The sequence below is a fragment of the Chamaea fasciata genome, unplaced genomic scaffold, assembly GCF_029207755.1.
Source record: "Chamaea fasciata isolate MVZ Bird 193981 ecotype frontalis unplaced genomic scaffold, bChaFas1.0.hap1 SCAF_11, whole genome shotgun sequence".
In the NCBI taxonomy this organism is placed as follows: domain Eukaryota; kingdom Metazoa; phylum Chordata; class Aves; order Passeriformes; family Sylviidae; genus Chamaea; species Chamaea fasciata.
In genome coordinates this window covers 11,309,426-11,336,493 of record NW_027094096.1, presented here as the reverse complement: position 1 = coordinate 11,336,493, position 27,068 = coordinate 11,309,426, and the positions used below count along the sequence as shown (strand labels likewise).

General features: G+C 42.5%; 1 protein-coding gene across 4 annotated transcripts in view; it reads left to right on the top strand.

Moving 5' to 3' along the window:
• Positions 1 to 14,298, top strand: part of PID1 (phosphotyrosine interaction domain containing 1) — an 86,758-nt gene extending 72,460 nt beyond the window's left edge. For all 4 annotated transcript variants that reach the window (XM_066193225.1, XM_066193221.1, XM_066193224.1 and 1 more), the window contains exon 3: positions 12,331 to 14,298. In XM_066193225.1, coding sequence (XP_066049322.1) covers positions 12,331 to 12,807 — 477 coding nt within the window. In that variant the 3' untranslated portion in view covers positions 12,808 to 14,298. The remainder of the gene's footprint in view (positions 1 to 12,330) is intronic.
• Positions 14,299 to 27,068: the final 12,770 nt, after the last annotated feature.

Here is a 27,068-nt window from a genome sequence, read left to right as displayed (position 1 = left end):
AAATTGTAACTCTAGGATGATGATAAATGAGATTGAGTTTTTGCTTGTTACAGAGCTGTGAAACACCGTCTTAATGGAAAATGTTGGAATAATTGTTTATATAGAAAACAATTATAAGAGTTCTGAGATTTTTACCATCTATATATTGCAGTGAGACCTCCTTGAGCTTATTTTGCTACAGAATGGCTAGAGAATGTGCTTCATAGGATGCATTTTGCTTCAAGAGAATGTTATAGGCATCCTGTAATGTTAATTTATTTAGGAGGTTGTATTCTGTTGTTATGCTGAAGAGCCATTTCAGAGTCACTGTTGCTTTATCCAGAAGTGGCCTTCTGTCCCTGTCAAGCAGCAGCTGGGGTAAAGGTGTCTGAGTGTCAGTGGGAAAGCTCCTTGAGGGCTCTCTGCTCCCTACAGCTTGGTCATGGCCCAGTGACTGCCAGACTGCAAACTGGAAGGTAGAAAATAGAATTATGGTGCTTTTAGCTGCTGGTATTCATTACAGCATGAAGGTGGTAAATGTGAAGAAAAACAGTGAAGGATTTCTTTATTTTCATAAGTAGTTTCTTTTTTCCTTAGAGCGCTAAAATTTGCACCAGTTTGTCCTTTATCAAACAGATCAACAGCAGGGCTACTCAGTATAGATTTTGTCTTTGCAAAGTCAACTTCAGGGCCAGTGGAAACTGTGAAAATGAATTTTCTGCCCTTTGTAAAAGCCACAACCTTTGCAATACAGAGAGATGAACTGTGGATATGAAGGGAGCTCCTAGGATCTTGCTGTAAAACTGGTGTGAATAGTGATCAGCCTGACCTGCAGCCATCTGAATGGTACTGGGGGCAAGCTGCTGTAATAGATGACATAAATTGCAGCAGCGATAACTAGAGCTGTCCCCAGAGAAGAGGACCTTTGCCCCCATCCCCTTCTTTCCTCCAGACAGTTCTTCACTTGGGAGTGCTGCTTTCCAGGCTCTCCCATCCTACGTTTAGTGTTTCCTTTCATCTTGGCTGAAATTAGCACTACAGAAATCTCCGTGTCTCGGTTTTTGTTGCAGGTGGTTAGGGTTGTATTTCTGGCTGCTTTGTAGGCTTGTCACCTTAGAGGTGAAATGCAGCCAAGGGAATGGGTTGGAGGCAATGGAGCTTTCCTGGGAGAGGCGCTTGGGTGGTACTGTGATTAAATTAATCAGAAAAGGAAGGAGGCTCCCTGTGTGACACTGTGAAAAGCCTCCTGATGCAGAGAGAAATTCTCAGATGAGCATCTCTGGACCCTAGAGAGCCTGATGAATACCCAATTCACTCACAGGGCCTAAGGATCACTTTAAGGTCCTTCTGTGCTGGTTGGAAAAACATTATCTAAATGCAAAGTGACTATATTGAAGACACAGGCAAGCACTAAATCCGTTGTGAAAACAGGACCTTGGAGGCACTGTGAACCATGGCTTTGGAAATGAATTAAAAACTGTATGGCACTATTGACTTCCATCATTATAGTCTTTGGGACGTATTTATTCCTTTAAAGTCTTTTGTTTTTGTCTGCTAACATACTTCTTGTTGCATTGTTGAGTGGGAAGTTTCTGGTTTAATTGTAATACAGTGTCATAAACCTTAGAGGCAGCGACGTTGTATTCTTTCTTTTCTGTGTACAGCCTGTGTTGCTGTGGCCTGGATCCAGAATTTTATAACACAAACAAATGATAAATCAGGTATATTTATCTAAGGACTCATTTAGCAATAAAAAGAATTTTTAACTGTATTTTCTTCTTCATAATGTGTTTAGTGCTTTTTATTAAGTTGAAATATGCAAGGTCTGTTTTTCATTGCTACAGTGTAAGTGCTCCATCCCAATGTAGGCATTGTATTTCTTCTTCTGCAGCCTTCAAATAAGACTTTTCCTGGAGATGCTAAAACTTGTGAGGGCTGGAAAAATCTCAAAGGGTTTTGTTAAGTCATGGAACTCATTTCACATAATGATTCATGAAGGAGATGTAAAAGTAATGACAGAATATTTTAATTGAGACTTCGTGGGATGTGGGTACAATTACATTTATATGGGGTTGATATTCCTGTGCTCCCCTGTACTCTTCAGGGAATGTGCTTCATTTGCAGTGTATAAATGATAGGAGAAGAAGCCAGTACTGCTATTTCTGGGAGTCTCTGTGGCTTGTTTTGTAATTTTTTTCTCTTTTTTTAATGTTACTGGTCTTATAGCACTTGGAGGGGGAAGAATTGTAATAATTTTGAGAATTACTTTTGCTCTTCCTGAGATGTAGACCTGACACTTCCTTTGATATACAATCCAATTTTGTAGTCATCTTCAGTGGTTCCAGAAGTTGGCTCCCTTCCCTTTTGTTCTTAATTTCAGGTGTTGTCAAGTTGTGCCAGAAATCAAGTGCAGTTGAGATTTTTGGTCTCCAGAACTGAATGTCATAGTAACAGAGGTTTTGTTCAATTTTATTACTTGGCATCTTCTTTTGAAGGGAGGAACTAAAGGAGAAACACTAGGATCTCCTGGAGAATGCACAAAGAAGGGAACCTTGAGGACAGATCTCTTGACCACAAAAGATAGTGAAAAACATGCATTCTGCGTGGCTTTCTGGGAGTGCTTCAGAGCCCAAAGTCTTGGGGAGTGTGTAAAATGCATGTGCCTCAGTGGAAAAGGTGTCTGAAGTGTGTAACTGTTCCTGTACTCCCTCTTCATGTGCTCCATGAAGTACAACCAAAGCTTTTGTGGGACTGATGCCAAAGTGAATTTTCTGTGGGTTGGAAAGGAAGGGAAACAAAGTAAAAGTGAACGGTCTGCTCCCCTCTGTGTCTATGGGCTCCTTCCCTCTGCTATGAGACAACAGCTGTGAGGAGCCCAGGGCTAAAAAGCTTTCTGAAACATGATGCAGTGCTTAATCAGATTTCCATGTTCGGTTTCAACCTCAAGTGAATGAAGAATGTGTAGTGAAAAAGGTTTGTTTGTACTTTGAACATAAACATGAAGGCAGGTGTCTGTTTGCAGGGAGATAGTGCTCATGCAAACTTCTGCCACGTTCTCCTGGCAGAAGGGGTGTTCTCAGTGAGAAGGTTTTGAGGTAGCAGAGGAAAGGTTTTGGAAGAACTTTGTGTGAAGGAAACTTCAAGAAATTGCAGCAGTGGCTACAGAGTGGGTTGGTTTTCTCAGTTTCCTGGCTGCCTCCACCTCTCTCCTTGCCTGTGAAGACTCCTGAAAGACAGTGGGAAATGAACTGGTTTATCCAAGTATTAATTTCAACCCAGTGATAACTGAGTACAGAGAGAGGAAGTTACATGAGACAATGAAAGGAGACAAAGGGGGAAAGAGATCTAAATAGCAACATGAAGAAAATATTTGGGAATAAAAGTGATCATTGACTTGTACAATAGGGTGCTCAGCAGCCCTGCTGAGGTTGTGTGTGATGGATGTATTTGTTCATTCAGTTACGTCTTGCATGACAACATTTTTAAATTGCTGCTAGAATGAAATTGATTTCTTGAGTTTTAAATAGTGCAGCGTAAATCTTCCACTCGCACCAGGACCGAAGAGTCTTTGACTGCAAGCTCACTGCAGTTTGCCAGTTCCACTTGATTTCATTTCAGATTCATCCCCGCAAGCCAAACCACAAAAAGAGCTTCCTGCCCAGTGGAGAATGAAATGCAAGAGGCGATCCTTTTGTTGCTAACGGGAGGCTGCAGGGAGCAGAGCTGGCTCTTGCTGAGGTTGTGTTTGGGTTTGGTTAGCTATTTTGCCAGTGAGGCAGAGACTCCTGGTCACTGGATATGTTAAATGCTCTTAGGTCTAACTGAGGGCAGTAGTTTAATACCTGGGGTAGTTTATAAAGAGACTTGCTGAACAGCAACCTGATGTAATGGAAGGTGTAAAACTTGGATCGTTGTGTTTCTCAGGAGTGTTTTCCAGAAGGAGAGTTTGGCTTGCTGCCTTATTTACCCCTCACTGGCTGTTTGGCTGTGGACTCAGTGGGCTTTTTCTTTTTGGCTTTTTTTCATCTCAGAGCTTATAAATTAAGCCGTCAAGGGTAAATTTTTTCTCTTCCAGTACATTTATTTACGAAATCATAAACTTGCCAAATGTTGATGTGTTTTTCCATGTCCTCCTCAAGCGGTGTGGGCTGGTGTTGGTGATGGGGCTGATCACATAGGGTGAGGAGGGTTCCCCTCCTGTAGGCATTCTGCAGAGGTTTTTGTCTTCTGCTCCCCTCCCCAGCTGCCATCACTGGGAGGCCTGGCAGAGCTCTGCTCTGGGAGATGTAAGGTTTTTTTGGCCATGAAGAGGAGCTCTGAGATGTCTATGTGCTTTTGGGTGTCTTACTCAGAGCTGGGACAGGATCTCAGAGATATGCCCTACACTTTCATGCTAATCATCTGCAGTTCCTGGAGTGTTTGTCCTGTATAGCGTTTGAGAAGTAAAAAGTCTTCATGCATGAGCTCTGCCCTCAGAAAAGCCCCATTCCCGAGATGCTGCCCTGGAGTGGATGTTTGTGGACACCCACCCTGGATCACAGTAACTCACCTGGTCTACCTGCTGCCATGTTAAAGGGCTTTCCTAGGCGACCTCGGAAGTGGCAGCACTGAAATTGGTATTACGTTTTTCTTTCGACTGAGGAAGAGCATTTTTCAAGAAAAGGTGTTTTCACAGTGCTCCAGCTCTTCCTTCTCATTCATATGCTATAGCTACTGAGAAGCATGGAGGCTGTAAAACCTGAAAGAACAATGATGGACTAAAGGTAATGAGAACTCTTCTGTCCTTCAAAGGCATCCAGTTGGGAAATTATTTCCAAAGTGACTATTCTGTGCTATCACTTTATGCCTTACTTGTGTGGTGACCCCTTCCTGGGGGGCAGCTAAGGCAGGGTCTGCTGCGTGGTCACAGCTGAGAAACACATGGGAAAATAAAGGCACCTGCAAAGGGCTGCTGTGAGCATGGCTGTGGGGACAGATGGACAGCTGGAGCAGCTGCTGCCCAGCAGTTGTTTTTCCTTAGGAGTTCTGAAGATGTAAAGAGTCATATGCATTTCTTGCTGGGCTTGTTTATTTTTTTTTTGTTTTGTTTTGTTTTCAAGGGGGAATTGTAGCATTGTTTTAAGACCTAAGTTCAGCTTTGGTCCCACAAAAGGAGTCAGATGCTGGCTGTTGACTTAACTGCTGAAGAGATGCTGATGCTTCCAGCTTTTTCTGGAGCTATCCTTTGATTCCTTGGAATAAATCAGACATTAACTACTGATGTCTTTTTTTTCCTTCTCCTAATCCAGTGGGCAGCCCTCAGAGTTGATGGTTATTTTCCATTAAATAGTTGCCTAGCTCAGTCTGTTCTCCCTCTGAATTTTGTCTCAAAAATAAAACAGTTCTTCACATATTTCTGTAAGCCACATTACTGCATTTACTGTGTATTTCTGTGTGCCCAGGAGCCCTGCCATGCCCACAAAGACCCTCGTGTTTGTGCTGCAAGGCTTTGGCTGGACACCGGCAGTGTGGGTAAGGAAGCAGTGACAGGCAGAGGGAAACTGTGCAGCCTTTTTACTTGACTGAGTTATTTTTTGGGTCTTAAGCAAACGTTGCTTGAATGCAGTTCATGGTATTTGCTCAGTGATCCAGTGGAATGTCTGGGATATTTTTGTTTTTCCTTCAGAGCCAAAAAGCAGATTTGGCTCTAAATCCCAAGTTGCCAGCCTGAGGCTGAGTCACTGTGCTTTAGGGTAAGGAGAGCTGAGCTGGTGTGGTGAGATGGGTACCCTGTCCAGCACAGAGTGCTCCCGCTGTGCCTGGAGCTGGATGTTTTAATTAAAGATGTTGAAAATTACTCCACAGCTAAATCTGCTTTCATTGACATGAAAGCTGTGCCAGGAGTTACCAAGCTGTTGGGCAGCATGCTGCAGGCCTGTCCCACTTGTATTCCAGCTCCACTGGGAGTAAAAGAAGAACTAGTTTCAACCATCAGATCTGTGACTCTTTGGTGAGCCCTGATTCTCCCCAGGCACTCAGCTTGGAGGTGCCACTGGGGGCCTTGTGCACATTGTCATTGCAGTGAAGTTGAGCGCAGGTTTCCTGAGTAGCAACTTTTTGCAGAGGTTTCCAGACCTTGTAATGATGTGGAGATGAAACTTGCTTTGTCCTGGCCTCAACAATATGTCCCTGGAGTCTAGTGAAGTTTGAACTTTCTCATCCTGATCTGCAAACCCAGGGAGCATCTCCATGTATGTGTTCTTGCAGCAATTTTAAACAAGACATGCATAAATCCTCCGAAACCTGCTTTTGGCTGCTCTTCAAATCTCCTCTGCATTCTTCTTTAAAACTTCTGCAAGTTTACCTGATCTTTAGGCTGGTTATTTGTGCTTGGCTGGGACGGACTGACAAACTTCAGCCATGGGAACAGGTTTTCCAGGGAGATGATGATGTTGCCATCCCTGGAGGTGTTTAAGAGGCGTCTGGATCTGGTGCTGTGTGATATAGTTCAGTGGTGTAGGGGTTGCAGTGGTGGAACTGAGTGGATGGTTGTACTGTATGATCTTGAAGGTCTCTTCCAGTTGTGATGTTTTCATGATTCTGTGATGGTTTACTTGCTGGCTGGAGGGTCTATACCTGTGCATTTTCACACAGACCCTTACAGTCACTTTTTTCCTTGCCACGTATCCTCAAGGTGCCACAGGAGCCATTTTGTTTTTAGGAAGAAAATGTCTTATTACCTCTGTTTAAGTGAGGAATATCTTACTATCTTGATCAAACATAATCAGTTGCAACTAGACCAAATTTGAGGCTGAAGGAATGTTTATTTTAAAACACCGATCAACAAAAGAGACAGTCATCTACTACTAAGATTTGCCCAAGATCCAAGATCCTCTAGGGCATCCTCTGGTGACTGCAAATTGGCAGAGTAAATATCTGCTGGCTGAAGGTCAGTGCTCTATTTTTATTTTTTTTTTCATTTTCTGTGTTGATTTTGCTGACAAAGACCCTTCTTATCTTGTATGGAGGAAATACTTATATTAAATAAATAATCAAGGAGTTAATTTTACATATGGTCTTTTGACCATGGTCTTGAAAAGTGAGAGAGCCCAGAGTCCTGTGAGGTATGTGAGTATGTGAGTCCTGTGAGTTCCTGTGCCAAGCTCCTGTGCCAAGTGAGCATCTGTCCTCCTGTAATGCAGTAATTATGCGTCTTTACAGCTTGGATCTGCTTTCTTGGAGCACTGATAGTCAGTGGACTGGGGATAGGGAGCAGAAGGAGAAAAAGTCATTTGACTGCCTAACATTCAGGTGCCCGAGTGAGGCTTGTGAGATACGAGCAGTATGGACACATGATCCACTGGGGAGTCAGATCTGAGGTCAGATTGACACATGCAGGAGCTGAGCTGCTCTTTATCTCCTATGAATTGCAAGTGAACAATATGTGATCAATGGTGAAAGAGTTGGGTATGAAGAGGAACACCCCCTATTACTCTGACAAATCATACTGTGCTAGAAGTGTAAATGTCTGTGGCAGCTGCTCTACTGGTCTTTTCAAAGTTGGTAAGCTCTTGAACATAGTTATTAGAAGACATTTTCACTATACATTATTGGACTGAAGGGGCTGAAAACAACAATGTCAAAATACTCAGATATTTCTGTGTTTCCATGAGAGTGCATGAAAAATGACATCAATTATTCTTCATGTCCTTTGACATGAGATGTCTCTAAGTGTCACATGGGTGTAGCTACATTACAAAAGGGCAAAGGCACAGCATTTTTCAGTTGAAGACAGTTTTGTCAGATACTGACACTGGTGTTGGCGAGTCTCTAGGGTGAAATCAGGAGCTCCTCAGAACATCTTCGCTTTTACAAAAGGTTTGAATGCTTGCAAGCACAGAAGTGCTGAAGCCTCAAGTGTATTTTATGTCATGGTTGGTGACAGTAGCTTGCCAGAGGATGAAATTTGCCATAGAAAGGCTGGAAAGAATGTGGAGAATTTTTAACATGCACATGGATTTTTTATGAGGTTTATGTATCTTCCAGAAATCTGTGGGACAGATGAAACAAACAAACCAAAGGACTAAAAGGACCATAAAGAAATATACTCTTATCCCTGGTAGAAGATGAGATGGGAAATGCCTTCACTGCTTAAGGTTAACACAGTGGCATTGAGCTGAATTTGCATTCCTTTTCTCACTTAAAAGACAGTGTCCCATCCAAGTAAAAGCTGCAAAAGCTTGATCATAATTTACTTGTTACAACTAACCTGTAGCTACTCTACCTTGCACTGAGGCTAGAATCATAGTATCACGGAATCATAAGGATTGGAAAAGACCTCCAAGATCATCAAATACAACCTTTGACCAAACACCACCTTGTCAACGAAACCATGGCATTATGTACCATGACCAGCTGTTTCTTGAAAACTTCCAGGGATGGTGACTCCTCCACTTCCCCAAGCAGCTCGTTCCAGTGCTTAACAACCCTAGAGGGGAGGGAATAAAGCTCGTGGCTCTATAGGATGCTCCTGCTGTATAGGATGACCCTTGCTATAGGACATGCCACACTTGCACAAATAAGTAATTTTCTTGGACTGATGTTTGCTGCCAAGTGATTCCAGAGTTTCAGAGGAAGAAAAAGCATTATTCAGTCCTGGTGAACTTTTGCTGGTGGTCAGAGCTGTGTTGTCACAGGTGTGGCTTTCAGCCTGCACTGTGGCTTTGCCTGTCTTTGTCAATGATCACTCTCTGGTCAGTAAAGCTCTTCAGGCACTGATAACTGTAACATCACTACTGCTGCTACTAATGTCTTTCTGTGCCCTTCATATTTGGTTCTTATGAGTATAAATTCAAGATGAAATTCTGGGTTTTTTGGGGTCTTTTTTTATAATTCCTGCTGACTTCACACTGATGAGATATCAATGATTTTAATGGAAAAGACCACCAATGAGAATTTTTACCTCAAAATAGCTTTCTTTTCCGTCTGATAATGAAAGGAATGATCTGTTCTTTGATCTTTGTTTGGCAGACTTGGACATTGAAAAGGAAGACACTTGTACTGTAATAGCTTCACTGTAATGGTGTGGTCAGTGGTTTCTGAGCAATTAAACAGAGGTGGGTATGCTGTGAGATGTGTCGAGGCAGGAGCCAAAATGCAGGGAGCACTGCTTGTGGAATAACCTTGTAACTCTGAGCTCAGGGAGAAGTACCTTTTTGTAGGTCAGAGGGTGGAGGTGTCTCACCAGCCCCTGTATCCCTGTTCTGTTTCAGCAGAGGACCATGCTGTGATAAAATGTTAGACATCTGTCTTCGCCAAGAGCTTCAGTGATGCTACTCTTGTCAGATGCTTGTATCTCAACTAGGAAGAAAAAAGATCATTAATTTAAAAAACCAAAAAGTAACAGATGTAGATGTTCCTATATAAGACAGTGCAGGAGAAACTCTAAAGCGGAGGCTTTGTTTATTCTTTCCTGTGAACTCCTTATTGTAGTGTCTAAGCACCTTATAAATATTTATGGATGTGTCCTCAAAGGAAAATGAAACTTATATAATGGAGGTTCAAAATGATGTTAAAAGAAGCAACTTTCCAAAGGTTCCTACACAGTTATACTGTGACAGAACTGGGACAGTAAATCAGACCAGTACATCCCATTTTGGTTAACAAGCCAGAGTTCCATCCGTATTATTAGTTACTTTTGCATTGACTGCTTGCAGAGTAATTCACTGCTTCTTTTTTCTTAAAATACAACTACTTTATTTTAGGGAAATCCATTATTTTTTGTAACTTCACTCAGCAGGCCACACACGGATTGATGGCCAACAGGGGGTTGCAGTTAGCTGCTGCAGAGGAGCAGAGGAGAACATTAAATTCAGTTTATGCTGCTGTGTGACAACTTACTCTGATCTTGCTCCTTGGCTGCTGAAGGTGTCCGAGCATCACTTGGGAGCTGCCCGTGCTCAGAAGCTGATGCTGTGGCTGGGGTGAATTTGCAGCACAGAGCTCAGCAACACCGACTGGGATGGAGTTGCTTTTGCTTTCCTCCCCTCTCCCCATCCTCGTGCTGCTGCTCAGGGCAGCTCTCGAGCTTGCAGCAGCTTCCCCTTTAGGACAAGCCAGTAGTGAAACAATTCCTTGCATCCCCTCTTGTGCACTCATGAAAGGTGATGATTCCTGTGGTCTCCAGGTGACACGGGGCTTCTCCAACCAGCAGCTGGGGGGACAAAATGTTGCAGTGGTGGCAGCCCTCTCCTGCAGCCAGGGATTCAAAGCTGTATTTGGGCAGTGAGGAGGTGCATGAGCAAGAGGCCATTTCGCTGTTCCTGGGGGTTTAAAGTCTTTGTGCAAATCTCTTTGAAGTTAGTGAAGGACTTCTGATGCTGCAGTGGGCTTTGAATTTGACCCCAAGTGTCAGTTTACAGTGTTTGTCTTTTGTTAGCTGGCTTGTGAGTATGAAACAGGGCTGAACGAACCTTTGGAGAATATATCGAATGTGCAAATTTGCACAATGGTCTTGCTCTGTTCAAAGCAATCTGACTTTGGATATATGTTGAAATACCCCCCAGTATGCTGCAGACACATTCCTCTTTGGTCCTGTATGTGCTGTTTGTATGTGTTTAGTTGGCACTATGAACTCTGAGGTTTTCTTTTAAGTGTTTCTGCAGTACTTTAGGGAACTCAACTCTCATCACTAATAAAATAAGGCAAAACACTGGTAGGTCTTGCCTTGTTAACTGTTCTAGCTGTTGTATTTCCCACTGTTTCCCCCCTCCAAAAAAAAGCTTTCTAAGATTCAACATTTTCCCAGTGCAAATCATGAATATTTATAGGCAAAGAATAATACTTCCCATTTTGAAATGTCAGTGCTTTGAAATTGCTTTTTTGGCAAGCATGATTAAGACACACAGACATCCAATAAAGTTCTGTAAGCTTTTTTCCTTAATTATGGCTTAATTTACGCCTCTGAGTTTAACAAAACGTATGAAGCATGCAGCAAAATATTTTTCTTGTGGAAAATTTTCTTTTCATGGATTACAAATCCTGTATTTCTTGAGGTTAGGATTTTTAAAATGTGCTTAAATGTGGAAATTCCATGTTTTTTCTTTACATTTCTTAACACATTTACAACATAAAAATTACCTGTACTGTGTGTTTAATGCAGAATTTTGAAGAAATTAGTTTGGAAAGTGCATGTGATTACTTTTTTCCTCCGAATGCCTTGAGTAAAATGTAGGGGAGGTTATAAGACATCAAGCAAAGGGTAAAAGATTCTGTCTCAAGTGGTTACTGCTGCAAGAGAATAATGAGGAACAATTTTGTTTTCATAGAGTAGTTCTTAAATGCACCATCCTGACAGCAACAATAAATAGAATAATCTTCATAATCGCATTTATGTTGCATTGACCTGTCTTTCCTAGAGAAAATCCCTTTTCCCAGGTAAAATAATCTTCCATTCAGCTGTAAGTGGAAGGAAACCTCATTAGTAGCTGCACAGGTTTAGGGGAATGTTTCTGCACAGGCTTAATACAGAATTTTGATGTGGATCTCCTAGTGAATTTGATATTTTGTGAACAAATTACTGTAAAGGCACTAAAACCACCTTGCTTTCCTGTGCTGATTGGCTAACAGGATATTTGCTCAAAAGGACTAGACAGGAAAGCAGAGAGATAATGTGATTAAACTTAGGTAGATTTATTACTAGATTTTTTAACAGCATATTTTCTTAAATTGATGTAATAAATATCTCAGCCCTGCTCAAAGATAAAGTTTTGAACAGCTTTGAGCTATTCCTGGCTTAATACTTAAGTCGAAGTAGCAGAAGTGGTGGATAAACAGGATCATTTTGGAAAAGAAACATTCAAACAGTTTAAAATTCTCTGCTGTGATCATGCTTTTCTGACTCCCTGCAGCCTTGCATTATCAAAATGAGAATGTCTCCATCTCCCCTATACTAATGTTTGACGTATTATACAAATAAATCATCTGAATAAAATATGAAGAAAAAAATGGTGTTGGCATCACAACTACCTGGGACCTGCTCCAATGGCACTTGCACTTACAAAGATGAACTTCGGGGTAGTCATGGGCTCTAAAGCTGGGTTTTCTAGGGGGGGGTGAAGAAAGTGGAATGCCTTGAAACTCAGACACTTGGGCATTTTTAATCTCTGGGTTTGAATGGTGAAGTCAGCATCTGCAAAAGCAAATATTTGGAAAGCAGTTTGAAAACTGTTTTACTGAAAATGATGCAGAAATCGGGGAGTTTGCGGGGGGAGGTGTGTGCTTTTACTTTCCCAGTGAAACTCCCCGGGATGGCAGAAAGTACCACCAGAGTCTGCTCTCTGTGTTTTCACCTATCTTTGCTCTTCTTTGCAGGTTACATATTTGGGTAAGGTTTCCACAACAGGGATGCAATTTTTGTCAGGCTGCACAGAAAAACCAGTGATTGAATTGTGGAAGAAGCACACGCTCACCAGGGAGGATGTTTACCCAGCTAATGCCCTTCTGGAAATTCGCCCTTTCCAAGTCTGGCTGCATCATCTGGACCTCAAAGGTGAGGCGACAGTGCACATGGATACCTTTCAGGTAGCACGTATAGCCTACTGCACTGCTGACCACAATGTCAGCCCAAACATCTTCGCTTGGGTCTATCGGGAGATCAACGATGACCTGTCCTACCAGATGGACTGCCACGCTGTGGAGTGTGAGAGCAAGCTGGAGGCCAAGAAGCTGGCCCATGCCATGATGGAGGCCTTTAAGAAGACTTTTCACAGCATGAAAAGCGATGGCCGGATCCACAGGAACAGCTCATCGGAGGAAGTGTCTCATGAATTTGAATCTGACGATGGCTGACTGGACTCATTCACGGTTCAACAAAGGCAGAAATGGCTTAGGGAATGAGAGCTGATAGATGAATAAGCAACATTTGAAACTGGGTAATGAAAGGACTGCCAAACACTTGTCTGACCAGCTTTTTAAATCAGAAGAGCAATTTGGTACCTACAGATATGCATCATTAAAGTAATTACGTTGAAATTGCATTGAAATCTGCTGCTGTTGTAAAAGTGAGAAAAAAATCTCCCTCCTCCACCGCTGTCACCCACCCATCACTGTCCCTTTCTCATCTCTGTAGTTCAGGTGCATACCATGAAGTACAGTCATTCCTGTTTGTCTTCAAAGACTGGTCAGGCAGTTTTGTTAGTCGCTTCTCTGGCATTCCTAGCTGTGGGCTGATGCTGATGCACAAGAGCAAGTAGGCCTGGAAAGCCCTAATGGTTCCCGAAGAATCTTTCCCCATGATACATCACACAAATCCTTTGACCATACCTAGGCTAAGACAGCCATACATAGCCTTTTAGACTAATGGCCTGGCATTCTGCAGTTAATTCACATTTCACAGATAAAAAATGAAAGATGCTTGTATGTACACGTTATATCATATGCTATCCTTTATTTTATTCATTGTACCTATTTTCTTAATGTACCTGCTGCCACAACTTTCACCCAACACCAGTAGTTGCAGTTTCAGACTATCTTCTGCAGGATACCAAAAAGGGGTGGGCAGAAATACTCCCTGGTGGCTGGGGGTTCAAGCGAGTCAGCCCTGCTGTCTGTGCGTTATCCTACCCTGATGTGCTCTGCAGGAGGGGAGCCCCCTGGGAAGAGTTGAGGGACACTTGGGTGTGTCAGTGTTTGAACTGTGACTTCTCATCAACCTCAGGTCTGAGGAGATCTGAGCACAGCGGGCACAGCTCTGCGTCCCTGCTTTCTGCATTGCTGGTCGAGCAACCCTGGTGGGATGGAGCTGGCAGTGTCTCACCACACAGGGCTGCCTCACTGTAAAGATCAAAGGAAATGCTCCCTTAGGAGTCAGGTTTGAACATCTGTTCTAGTTGAGAACCTCATGTTAAGATTCCCGTGTCTTTCCTTGTTCACAGATATACAGTCATGCCTTTCTTAAATGCAGATGTTTAATAAAACTCAAATAAAGGAAAAACTTGTTTCACTTGATATTTTTTAAGGCTGGGAGCAGATCAATAGTTTGCAAGTAATGCTGCTCCTTTGTACAATGTTGTTTGTAATTATGGTCATGTTAGGGGCACTAGGGCACCTTACAGAAGCCTTAAAAGAAAGCTAATCCAAGCAGATAGCTCTGTGTCTGTGTTTTGTGTCTCTGTGTTTGTATGTGAGAGTGTATGTGCGAGTCCAGTGGTAAAGCATGTAGACTGAGCATGGAGATGTATTGAGGAGGGCCCACACCTCTTGAAAATATGCTTGTTGCTTTACAATGTATGTAAACTGTTCTCCAGCATAAATGCATTCATACTTTAATAAAAAAAAAAGTTTTTGAGTTAAACCTTGTTAGTTTTAAGCTCTCTTTTCAGTGTAAACTCTGTGGTTTCGTGTGTGTGAGTTCTGTGTTTATTTCACTTAGTGGAATGAAAATGTTAATTTATTTCCATTTAATTATTGCAAGAGTCTTCATGAGAATTGCTGTTAACATTTAAAAATTATTTTCTTTTCAATATTTAGGTTAATTATTGCTGTGAGATTTTGTTTTGGTTTTGGGGGGGTTGTGTGTTTTGGTTGTTTGTTTGTTTGTTTTTTGTTGTTGATTGGTTTGGTTGGTTTTGTTGGTTACTTTGGGTTGTTTGGGGTTTTTTGTTTGGTCAGTTGGGGGTTTTTGTTTGTTTGTTTGTTTGTTTGGTTTTTTTGGGCTTTTGGTGTTTTTTTTACTTTGTGGACTGTGGACATGATTTATAATTTTTGCTTAGCAGGAGGTGGCAGAGATACCTGCACTCCCAGCCTTACCAGGGTAAATGAGCTCTACTGAGTGGGAGCAGTTTTGCCTCACTTACAGAAATCACAGAGTGGTTCAAGTAGGGCATTCGATGGCAGGGTGGGGAATACACCACTAGGCTGGCAGCTTCCAGTTTTTCTCTGAATCTTTGGACAAACCAGTGTTTCCAAATACAGGTCTATAAAATGATTTCTCTTTTTATTCCCACAGTGTATACTTGGAAGTGGGGAGTCGTGTATGGGCTAAATGCTGGTCAGAAAAAAAAAAATCTGAGTTCTGCTGTGTATATAATTGCGTTTTTGATCAAAGGCAGAATTAAGCAAAATTTACTTCAACTTTTAAGAAATGATTTTTTTTGCTCAGAGCTCTGGTCATGTGTTAGTTTCCTGACTTGTTTGGATGCTCTGCTACCAAAGTTGCTATGAATGGTTGTGTGGAATCCCTCATTCCATCCTCTCACCCAGATGCTCCTGCTGACAGCAGAGGGGTTTGTCTGTGAGCCCCAACTCTTAGCTGAGGGCTGCTGGAGTGTGGGGGCGACAGGAGATTCCCAGCCCGCCTCACACAGGAGCCTCAAGAGGTGCCTCCTGCCAGCCCTATGGAGAACTGTGGTGGGTGGTTTGGGATTTCCATTTCTGGAGCAAATACTTAGAAGAGTGGGATGTCTTCCTGTCATGGGGTGAGTGTGATCTTTCTGGCTGACACAGTCTGCCCATCTCACCCTCCAGTCCAGGCCAGAGCACAACTACACGGAAACATTGACAGCAGTGGTGTGGCAGCAGCAGCAGGGCAGTGACTGACCCCCAGTGCTGGGCCCTGGTGAGGCTGCACCTCGAGGGTGTTGTGTACGATTTTGGGTCCCTCACTACATGACACTGAGGTGCTGGAATGTGTCCAGAGAAGGGCAGTGGAGCTGGGAAGGGTCTGGAGCACAAGTCTGGTGAGGAGCAGCTGAGGGAACTGGAGAAAAGAGGCTCAGGGGGACCTCATCATTTTCTGCAAGTCCCTGATAGGAGGTTGTAGCAAAGTGGGAGTTGGACTCTCCTCCCAGGTAACAACTGATAGGACAAGAGGAAATGGCCTCAAGTTGTGCTAGGGGATGCTTAGATTGGATATTAGGGAAAGTTTCTTACCCAGAAGGTTTGTCAAGCACTGGAACAGGCTGCCTGGGGAAGTGGTGGAATCACCATCCCTGGAGGTATTAAAAGCCACGTAGATGTGGGGCTTAAAGACATGGCTTAGTGGTGGACTTGGCAGTGCTGGGTTAACATTTGGGCTTGATGATCTTAAAGATCTTTGCCAACCTAAACAATTCTATGGTTCTATGATCATTTGATTTTTAATAATGATCTTTCCTCTAACGTGCTGGGACCTGCTGAAACACACTGTCTCCCTAAGTCACCTGCCAGTGTAGGTTGAGTGAAGAATACCTTTTCTGGGGTTTTTGCTGTTGTCTTTTAATTTTTATTTTCTTGTACAGAACAGTCGACATTTCTGTTTTACAGACGTACTGATTTACAGTGGGTTGGGAAGTTCTCCCAAAGATATTTGATACTGTGGCATCAGTGATAATTCCTTAGCAATTGGAGGCTCTGGATTAGCTGAGAATTTTGCATGATAAAAATAAAATATAAAGGAGAAAATTCTAGTCCTTTTATTAGAAAATCAGACCCTTTGAAACATGAACCAGCTATTTTCTAATAGTTCAAACATGCAGGGGAATATGAGGGAATGTGAACTTCAGTTTGTCTTTGAAAACATGAGATTTGAAAAATAATCAGTATCATGAGTTTGGATCCTTAGATAATTTGGAATTCAGGCCAAATCTCTCTGCATTATCAATTCCAAATGTGTGATGCCATTTGCAAGAAGGAGAAATGCTTTCAACCCTGAATTGCTAGCATAGCAGTTATCACTGATTATCAGTTGCCAGTAGATACTGGAATGAAATATCAAGTTAAACTTTTCCTTCAATTAATCTGCTGGAAAAGAAAAATCATAAAGTTTTCCATCAGGAGTAGTTTCCAGTTGGCTAAAGTAGTTCCTGTTCAACTACAAAGGGTCCAGTTTTGGATCTCACTGCATCCCACTGTGAGTTGATGAGTTCCTTCAGTGTCAGCCAGGAAAACATGTTAAAGGATTTCTTTCCCTCTTGTGCTTCTAGGGGGGAGTGGAAAGGGTCCGAGTATCTGCGTTATTAGGAGTGTGGAAAAAGTAGAGAGCATTTAGGTCATTACATCTCAACACCACTACATAACATCACCATGGTTATGTCAAGGTGATTTTCACAATTTTTCTAACTACCTTAAGAAAGAGAAACTGTTATTCTGTAGAGAGTAGATTTGTTCAGTTTTCAAGCTCTGAAGTCTAAATATCTTCTGTTCCTACCAAACCTTCTGTGGAGCTGTGAGTGAATGGTTGTGCCATGGGGAGAGCAACACTCCGCACTAGTGAGCATAGATTGCATGAGAATTGCTTAGATGTGCATGGGGGTTTTAGCCCAGGGGGATGGAGAAAGGCAGAGAGTAATTTCTTTCATGTTTAAACTCAAAGGCCCCTAAGAACAGCTGAATGTTTTGTTTTGTTTAAAAAAAAAAAGAACCAGAAACACAACAAAAAACCCACCCCAAAACAAAACCCTCTGCAGCTGGTTCCACTCCTTAGCTTTCCTGGAGTGAATGATTTCAGTTTTACATGAAAAAGCAGTTGGATTTTGCCAATGACTTTCATTTAATTTTCCTAAAACTTACAAATAAATGGTATGTGATTGAGAAGCATTTGATACAGTGGCAACCCCTTATCAGTCTCTTGGAAAACTTTAAATATGTTATTCTAGGAAGTTTTGACTCTTCTATATCAGTGAATTCACAGTGAATTTTATTTTAATTGTAAGGTTCTCTGTGTGTCTGTATACACATGTATGGATATATATATATTCATCCGTATCTGCACACACACATCTTGAAACGTGATGCTTGTTAAATATTCTCTATATGATGGACATATGTAACAGTAGATGGATGTGTGAAGGCAGTCTTGCATGTTAGTCTTGAGATGAATGGTTTACCTTTTAAAAGTTCTCCGTTTTTCAGTAGGAAACAAATTAAATTGTTTATCTACATGCAAAATTTGATGTACCATATGCATTATTTACCATTTACCACCAGAGCTATCCCACTCCATGCCCAATTAGCTGCTCTGAGAAGGATACATGGTTGGGCTCATTTTTCCCTGTGGCTGTGAATTATTAATTTGCGTGTAATTGGGAAGTGATTTTTGTCCTGTAGACCAGAGTTTCCAGTAAGAGTATCCTTTAGTCAATGTAGGGACATTCATTATACCTTTCTTCTAATGTAATTTTAAACAGATACAGGGTGTTTTTAGAAGTTCCTTTTTAGTAAAACTCCATTAAAATGCTTCCTCTCTCCCAATGTGCCATTGATCATCGTTGGCTGGGGAAAGGCAGGGTTGTCCAGGGGCGTCATCCCTCCCACCCCAGCAGGGCACAGATACTGATACTGTGCCCCTGTGCTGCAGCACAGAGTGTCTGCTTTGATTTGCTTGAAGTTTGGGAAGACCTCTCTTGTGTGGCTGCAGTTCGTTGTAAGTGCTATGAGAATTTCTGCAGTTAGGATTGTAATTAGGTCAGTGTTTTGAAAGCAGATACAATGATTTACTGAAAACAGTTGTATGTTTGGAGAGATGTTACCGTGTCTGCTGCGGTGCCTTCTCTGAAAAAGGGTTGTGAGATGAGTTGGAAGCACAGGTGTGATGCACATGCTGACTGTGCTGGATGGGATGAACTGGTAATGGGCTGGTAATCCTGGGGGAGAGGTGGGAGGGCACTGCAAGGTCCCAGCTCTGATGGCAAAGGAGTGACTCTTGATTACTGTACCTGTCACATGGTCCCAGTGTCCCTTCCCCAGAGGGCTGTTACTGTGCAGGCTGGAGCATCTCTCCTTCCCAGCTTCCACCATTGGAGTGTGAAGCTAGCACTAGGTGGTAACTCTTACCTGTTAGACTTTGATTTGCATTGTGTTTTACATTCTCTGTTATTTTCCTGCAAATCTTATTGCTGCTGGAAAGAGAGGAAACATTATAATTCCATGAATAATGCATCATGTGGCTGGTATGTTTTCCTGCGGGCAGGAATGATGGATCTGAGGATGATGGACAGGAGTGGATTTCATTCTTAGTGAATTGTAATTTTATACAGTTGCTAATAGATCATGTGAATGTGAGAAAGTGTGTTATTCCTATTTCAAATTTGTTTTTTCAATTTCGTTACCTCTCATTTAGAGAGTAGAAGTAGTTTTGGACATAATTACTGAGGATATAATTAATTAAGGTTTTCTTGCACAGTTGAGTTAAATTGTTGTGGCTGAGTGCTCAGTACCATACCAGTTCTCCCTGGCTCAGTCTCATCTTTAATGGATTCCAGATCTCGTGGTTTCAAGTAACAACAGCTTTTCCAGATCCCAAGACAATAATGAAATACACAGAGGAACTTCAAAGGAAACTCTTCTAGAAAGGAAAAATGAGGTTAAATGATGATAGTCAACTGTGGGATATTTTTGTGTCCATAAAATATGTCAGATCCCTTCCAGTGCAGGAACAGGTGAAATCTGAAACTGTTCTTGACTAATAGACCATGCTTCACATCTGCCCAGGCTCTCCTAAACGGGTTGGCACCTGATTTTCTCTGGGGTTTCCAGGTATGTTTCTTTGTGTCTTTTCGAGTCAGCTGTGACCACACAGAATAGTGGCATTTGTGCCTCCCTTCCCTGTTTCTAGCAGTTCTTGCTGTTGGGTAGCAAAGCAGTGACCTGGGATGAGCTGGAGGCAGGTCTCTGTGAGAGAGCTGTGGATCCCTGCAGCCACTGCTCTGCCCTGGCCTGGCTGTCCTGCTCTGCCTGTCCCTGGTGTCCCTGTGAGGATGTGGCTGTCGCTTCCAATGAACCCTGCTCTGCTCCCTGGGCCATTGCAGTGTCTTCTGCAGGTAGTGTGCTCTGATTAAATTTGTGTGCCTGTCAGAAAAATACATTGTTCCCTACCAGTGCTGTGGAAGTGCATGCATGGTAATGCACTGGGCTGTGCTGAGCAGAGGGGGAAAGGCTCCTTCCTGCAATCTGCAGAAGTTTAACTGGCATTAATTGCCCAGCGTTTGATAATTGATTCATTACAGGTCTCTGCTGGGCTGCATCCACCTCTTTCCTGCCTCAGGTCCTTAATGCCTCGGTGTCAAGGTGATGGTCCCATTGGGCTCACGTGTGTGTCTGGGGCACAGCCACCAGCGGGCACGCGGGAACACACATGGGGCCGGGACAGCCTGGGCTGTGGGGTGCTCCCACAGGACAGCCAAGCCACAGGCTGGGGTGCCTGGCAGGCTGGTGTGCCTGGCAGGCTGGTGTCACTGCAGCTGTTTGCAGGGGGAAGGAAGTGATGCTGAGCCGTGCTGAGCCCAGTTTCGTGCAACAGATCTCAGCAGTGCCTGTGCCTCACTTACAGGAATCCTAATTTATGCCATTATAAAGGTTAAGAACAGAGCATTTCAGCATGGTTCACATTTTGCCTGCACGCTGCAGTGGGTCTCAGCTAATTCAGCAGCAGTGGTTTGTTCTGCTTGAAATCCTGGAGAATGGCTCCTCTCCTGAGGTATTTCTTCCGACTTAATTGCCAAGTTATAGTGAAATATGAGGTTCGTTGTTGTCTGCTGGAGCACTGGGGATTCTGTTTTGTTGGCACATTTTTCATGACCTTGTGTCAGCAGCATAACTAGGCTATGAGATAATTTGTATGCTTTAGATGAGCAGCTGTGTGCATCTTAGCCAGAGAGAGAAGCAAGTGTGATCAGTTCAGTGGAGTTAATCAGGTAAAACAGAGAATTAACTCTAATCTTGCAGATTAAGTGATGTCAGACCATGCAAGATATGTGTAAATTTTGTGCAGGTGGTAATCAAAATGATCTGAAATACTATACACCCAGATTCAATAGAAAGGAGAAAAACAATAGCTGCAAATGTGGGGAAAAAAGGCTACAACCATTTAACAGCTGAAAAGAAAGAAGTGTTGTACCCTCATTTCCCTGTGATGCTCTGGTTCAGCAATGGCTTTCCACTTCATTTCCAAATAAAACAGTTTTGAGGTTGTAAAGAAGGAGGATTGCTCTGCTCATCCCTCTGCTGTTGCAGATGCCCCACAGTTATCACAGGGTTTTAGAAGCCAATGAATTTACTGACATTTTGTTGGCAGCAGGGCTGAGGGTTTATTAGCATAGGAAAACCAGAAGGAGCAGACTTGCCATGGTGTCTGCTAATCCTTAAACTGCATTTCCTGTGGAAAGTGTGTGAGTGGTTTCAGGAAACAATGGAGGACAGATTCCGTACTGGCCTTTGCCCTGCAGAAACCACCCTGCATGGGAGATAACTGATGCTTGGGCATGAAATCTGGAGACCTCTGAGATGTCATCCTGAGGAGACAGTGATTTAGTGTTACCTCTGATAATCACAGCATTTTTCTTACATATTTGTGATAAAAATAAATGATTATGTTTTCAGGATGTAATACTTGGATGGGGAAATGTGGTCGTCTCTCTTTTTTAAATTCCCGTTTCTGGAAAACAGGGAATGTAGTGGTTTGAAAGCAAAACAAATGAGAGGCTCCAAGTCAGAGATACAATTTAATAGGAAGAAAGGAAAGAAAGCAAAATAAAATAGATGCAATAATACAAAAGACCACTGACAGAGTCAGGATACAACCTGAGCAGGGTGATGGAAGCAGTCCAGATGAGGTGGTCTTCCTGAAGCAGTGATCCCATAAAAAGGTCTGGTAGCTCTAGTCCTCTGGGAATCCAGTGGGTAAGGGCCCCCTGTACTCTCCCGAACTCCAGATTATATCCAGGTGGGAATGCTTGGTTCCTCCCCCTGGGCGGAGCATCTCACAATGGGATGATGAATCAGGCAGGGAGTCCTTGATGGCCCATTAAACAGAGACAACTCCCGGAGGGAGTTATCTAGGAGTCATGGGCAAGGCATTTGATGGGCCATTAACAGAAGATAATGGCCCAGAGGGAGGGGGTCTGGGAAAACACTGCCCCACCTGGATTCAACAGTTCATGAAGATGGTGTTAGAATACTTTGTGCACATCCTATACTACAACCCAGGACAGGGAATTACCTTGAGAAAAAGATATAGGGTTATTTAGCATTTGAAATTAGGAAAAGCAGCAAAAGCATGTTATTAAATCTGCATTTTTTGAATTTTAATGAGTCACATGTCAGCCTGAATATCCTTGGCATCTCACATGGTTTGGGTGCTTCTGTGCAGGAGTATGAAAAATACAAGGGGAAAAGTAGCCCCTGTAGTTTGTTGTAACAATGCAATTATTGTAACTTAGAGTGTCTGGTGATACGTCACCTCCCTCTCTTTCTGTCACATTCTCGCAGAGGGGCAGAATGTAGTGGGGATTGGCCAGCTTTCCATCCACCTTCCAGAGATGGTGTGATCAGAGATGACTCCACTGTCCAAACTAAGCCATGGTACAAATCTTCCTCAGCATCAACTCATAAATCACTTGGTTGAAGAGACCTTAAATATCATCTAGTTCCAACTCCCTGCCATGGGAAGGGACACTTTGCACTAGACCAGGTTGCTCAGGGCCCCAATCCAACCTGCCCTTGGACACTTCTAGGGGTGGGGCATCCACTGCTTCTCCAAGGAATCTGCCAGTGCTCACCAGCCTCCCAGACAAGAATTTCTTCCTAACATCAAATCTAAATCTCCCCTCTTTTAGTTTAAAACCGTTCTCAGCACTCTCTGCCTGTGTAAAAAGTTTTTCCACGTTTTTTATAATCTCCCTTCCAGTACTGGAAGGCTGCAGTGAGGTCTCCCAGGAGCATTTTCCAGGCTCATCTCCTTTAGGAAAAGGAGGGTGGTCATTGCATTAGCATGTTGTACTTGAAAATTTACATGGGATTGTCACATCATGAACATTTTTAAACCAAGTAGGGATTGCAAGATTTTGTCCAGCACAGTAATAAATGAACATTCATTCATGTTCCAGTGAGCAGTAGCAGAGAGCATGTCTCAGGAGAAAACCAGCAGGAGTTAAAGGCTCCATTCATCAAAAATCTGATTACCCTGTTCTTGTTTGTTGGTACCTGTTTCTAAATCCAAGGAGTCCCACAGTAAAATGTTGGGATAAGAAATCTCATGATGCAAGCAAAAGGAAAGGAGTTTAATGACTGCTGCATGTTCTTCATCTCAATTTTATCAGTAAGCTCTCAGACTTCTAGAAATTGCTCTAAAATAGGCAGCCCAAACTTAATATCTTCTTCCATTTTGCCATCACATGCAATTTTAGTTCTCAAGTGACTCCAGTTTTAAACTCTCAGTGATTTAAACAGCTGCATTGTGCAAAGGCTGGAGTGAGGACATGCTTTTGTAATCAAGCAGCCCAACTCTAAATTTTATGGTGTGATGGTTACTGTGCCCCATTCAAACTATGCCCCATTACACAGAAGTGCATTCCTTTGATTTTACCAAAGAGACCATAAATATGACAAAAAGCATAGCTGGAAAACATGATTTCATGCCTGGATTTTTCAGCTACTGCAAGGAATAAATGAAGTGGTCTCTGAAAGGGGCATATCTTTGCAGTGAATTATGTTTGTATTATTTGTATGGCTAGCAGAGCTCATCAGTGAGCTTACTAGAAAATATATTCCTGCTGCACCGTTTAGAGTAACAGGGAACTCAGATTTCCAATCAAAATAATAAGAATGTAACTTCTTATTTTGGTGGTTTAGTACTGTGGAGACTCTGGGTGTGGAGAGGGGAGGTTATTATGCTGGATATAAGAATGTAAAAGATGTTCCATAAGTGCATAAATGAAATTAATTGTCATCAGTCATATACTTGGCGAACTATAGGGCTCATTTGCCTTAAAATTTTTTATTGTATCCTTTCCCCCAAGGAAACGTAATGTTTTCATCTATGATAACCTGGTCTTGAGAAAGATTTGGCTTCGAAATGGAAATCTGCTTTTGATTCAACATTAGGACCTAGCAGACAGTCCCATTTGTTTGATCACTGCTGTCTTTCTTCCAAAAAATCCCAGGGTGTGTTGCCAGCCATGACTGGCAGTACAGAGCCTGCATGGTTGCTGACAGTAATACTAAAGCTTAACCAGATTCTATCATTAGTTCACTACCAGCTTGAAATACCTGAATAAATGCAGTCAAAATTTCAAAATACAATCGAATCACTATACTGTCTGGCATTCCTGAAGCAAAAAATAAAACAGCATGCACAGGTACAATAATTGAGAATTTAATTTGGGTAATTAAGTTTAATATATAATAAAATTTTATAGTAAACACTTAAAATGCTCCTAAAATATAGAGCTTATTTTTATAGAAAGGTAGTTATTACAAACATTTCTATTGGGTAATTTGGGCTGTGAGTTTTTATGTAAAGTATTAACTTACATGAAAGTCCAAGTGCAAGTCCATGGGCAAGTGAGTTCAGCTGGTGTTGGATTAGATCCTGTGGGACAAAGGGCAGGCTTCATGCCAGCTTTAAAAATATAATTGCTCACTTGCAAACATCAAATCAAGTATTTTTCCTTGCCAAGATTGGTGATTTTTAAAAGATTTTCTTTTAATGTCCAAAAATAGATGTTTCTTTCCCTATCCCCTCACCTCTTTGTACCTTCATTTTACTTAGTGCTTGCCTGCGTGGTGAACCTGGTGGCCAGACCCTTTCCAAAAGTATTTTGCAACAGCCAAAGGCAAAACAGTGCTGAGCTGGCTCCTGCCTTGCCTGCCTTTGGATGGGCTGGTGGCCATGCAAGTGTCAAAGGATACTTGCAAAGGAGGTCAGGAGAAACATTTAATTTCGTTAGTCCCACCTCTGATTTTCAGTGCTCAGGTTGATAGCCCATGGGCCCCACTGAAAGCCTGTGAAAAAAAATGGGCTTCAAGGCGCTGGATTTTGGATGTTTCCAGAGATAAGATAGTAGCAATCATGCTGGGCTCAAGATTAATGCCATTTGAAATGCTGAGATAGTGATAGCAATTTCCTAAACCGTTTCTGTGCTCACACAGCTTCAAGGCTTGGTGTGTTGTGCTTCACTGTCAGCTCACTCCAGTGAATCAGGAATGCTGGTCTGGAAGCAGCTCAGAGGTGCCCGGCAAGGGCAGAATAATGCCAGGAGAAAACCCAAGGCAGTTCTACATTTATGTGGGTAAACAGCTAAAAATTTTTGTGTGCACTTCAAGGATAGCAAGTACTATTTTTTCTCAGATGTAAATGAACTGTGTAAGAGGACACAATAAAATGTATTATGGGGCTCTTCAGGAACTGGGAATTACCACAGCAGGCAGAGCAGGGCTCCATTCTGTGCATTGTTGTGTCTTTGGAAGTGGGTTTTGCTCCAAGGAAATCTGAGTATTTACATCTTTTAAAACCTATCTACCTCATTAGAGCCACCTGATATTCTCATTTCCCTCTGCCTAACTCTTATGTGAACCCTATCGAACAGTTGAATGCGAAGATAATATGTGGCAAAGCTAATAGGTTATGCACATGCTGTGCAACTTTTAAAAATCAGTAGCAAATCTTTAAAGCTGTTTAAAATCTGTTTACTCCCCCTTCAAAATTCATCACTCTAGTACAGTGATAATGGATAAAATCACCCTGTTCTTTCCTGTTCTGGCAGTATTATACAGCTGAATATGTATCCTCGCTCTTGTGTCTTCCCCAAATGGAAAACTTAGCATTTCATGGCTGATTTTTGCTTCCTTCCTGTAGGTCTCCAAGTTCTGCTCTGCACTGTCTGTAACAGGGGCCAACCACTCAAACTGTGTTGAACTAAAACTCTCAGTATTTCTCATAGAATGAGTTCTGGGCAGATCTTCTACCTTGCTACTGAAGAGGCTGCTATAGACTTGCACTAGCAGAAACACCAAAAATCATCCAAAGCTTTTGAAACTTTGGTTTGTCGGCAGTTTGTCATGCTCAGGGATCATCAGTAGAAGAAATCTGGCCTCAAGCAGAAGGAAACTGGTGACTTCATGTTTGGGGGCAAGACTGGTTCCTGAGGCTGGCTGAGAAAATATTCCTCATGCCACGGCCTCTTGTCATCTCCTGAGGGGGAGAAACAGTCCTGCTCACCTTCTGTCGAACATTTCCACCACAGATATTGGTTTTAGGCCCTCTACTTCCTTCTGAACAGTGTGTCAGCAACCCAAGACCACAGGAGAACAGGGAAGTGTGACAGAGCTTTGGTGTACAAGGATCATTGTTTTGAGTGGTATCAATACAAGTCCATCAGCTCTCACAGGCTTAATTTTTTTTATTTATTTTTTTTAATAAACTCTAAGGATCAGTAGAGCAGTGAAGCCAAGTCTCCAGACCTCACCCTGTGCTGTTGTTTCAGGCCTGACATCTCCCCTGTGACCACTGGTCTCAGCCTCCTCTCTGGAGGGTTTTTCCCCCAGCACAGAGCAACCCTTGGTTTTCCACCCATTTTTCAGAAAAGAAATTAAAAATCAGCTTGTGAACTGAGGAAGGGATGGTGAAGGTTGGGACTGTTCATACAGCCCGGAATGGGGGCTGAAGGAGACAGGCAAGAGAAGAGGAACCTTTTCTGTCAGGGTGGGCACAACCTTTCCTAGCACTTTATCTGCACCTCATTACATAAAATACAAATGTCACTATTGGTCTAAATGCATCTGTGTAACACACACCACAAAAATGTGCCACAGCAGAAAGAATTCCTGCATTTGAACTGTGTGAAGCTTCCTTGGGGGTGTCATGTAATGGTGACAACAAATCTGTGGTACCTGCACACTGTTCAGGGGAGTGCTGCATGTAGTGCTGTTCTTATGAGTGTTTTAAAATCCCGAAAACCTGAAAACTTCAAAACAGTCTCGCAAATGATTTGCAAGCCTCTGACTTCAGCAGAACACAAGAATCAATCCTGAAACAAAACAGTAACAACAAAAGCTGCTTGACACAAGACTGTTTGTAGAGGGAAATGAAAGCAGTCTGATTTTTAGAACAGTAAAGAATATGGGGGGAAAAATTAGGGACATTGAAAGCTGTGGGAGATCAGCACTTCTGAGAAGCAGCTGGTTTATTACAGTTGGGGTTATTACATTAATATTCAGCCCTGAGGCCTACACTTTGTCAGTCTGTAAATAAATCATGTCTGTTGAAAATCCTTTCCCCCAGTGGTGATGTTCTGCATCAGGAGGGCGTCTGTGGGATGCAGCCAGCACAGCCACTGAGGGGCAATGGCCTTATGCTC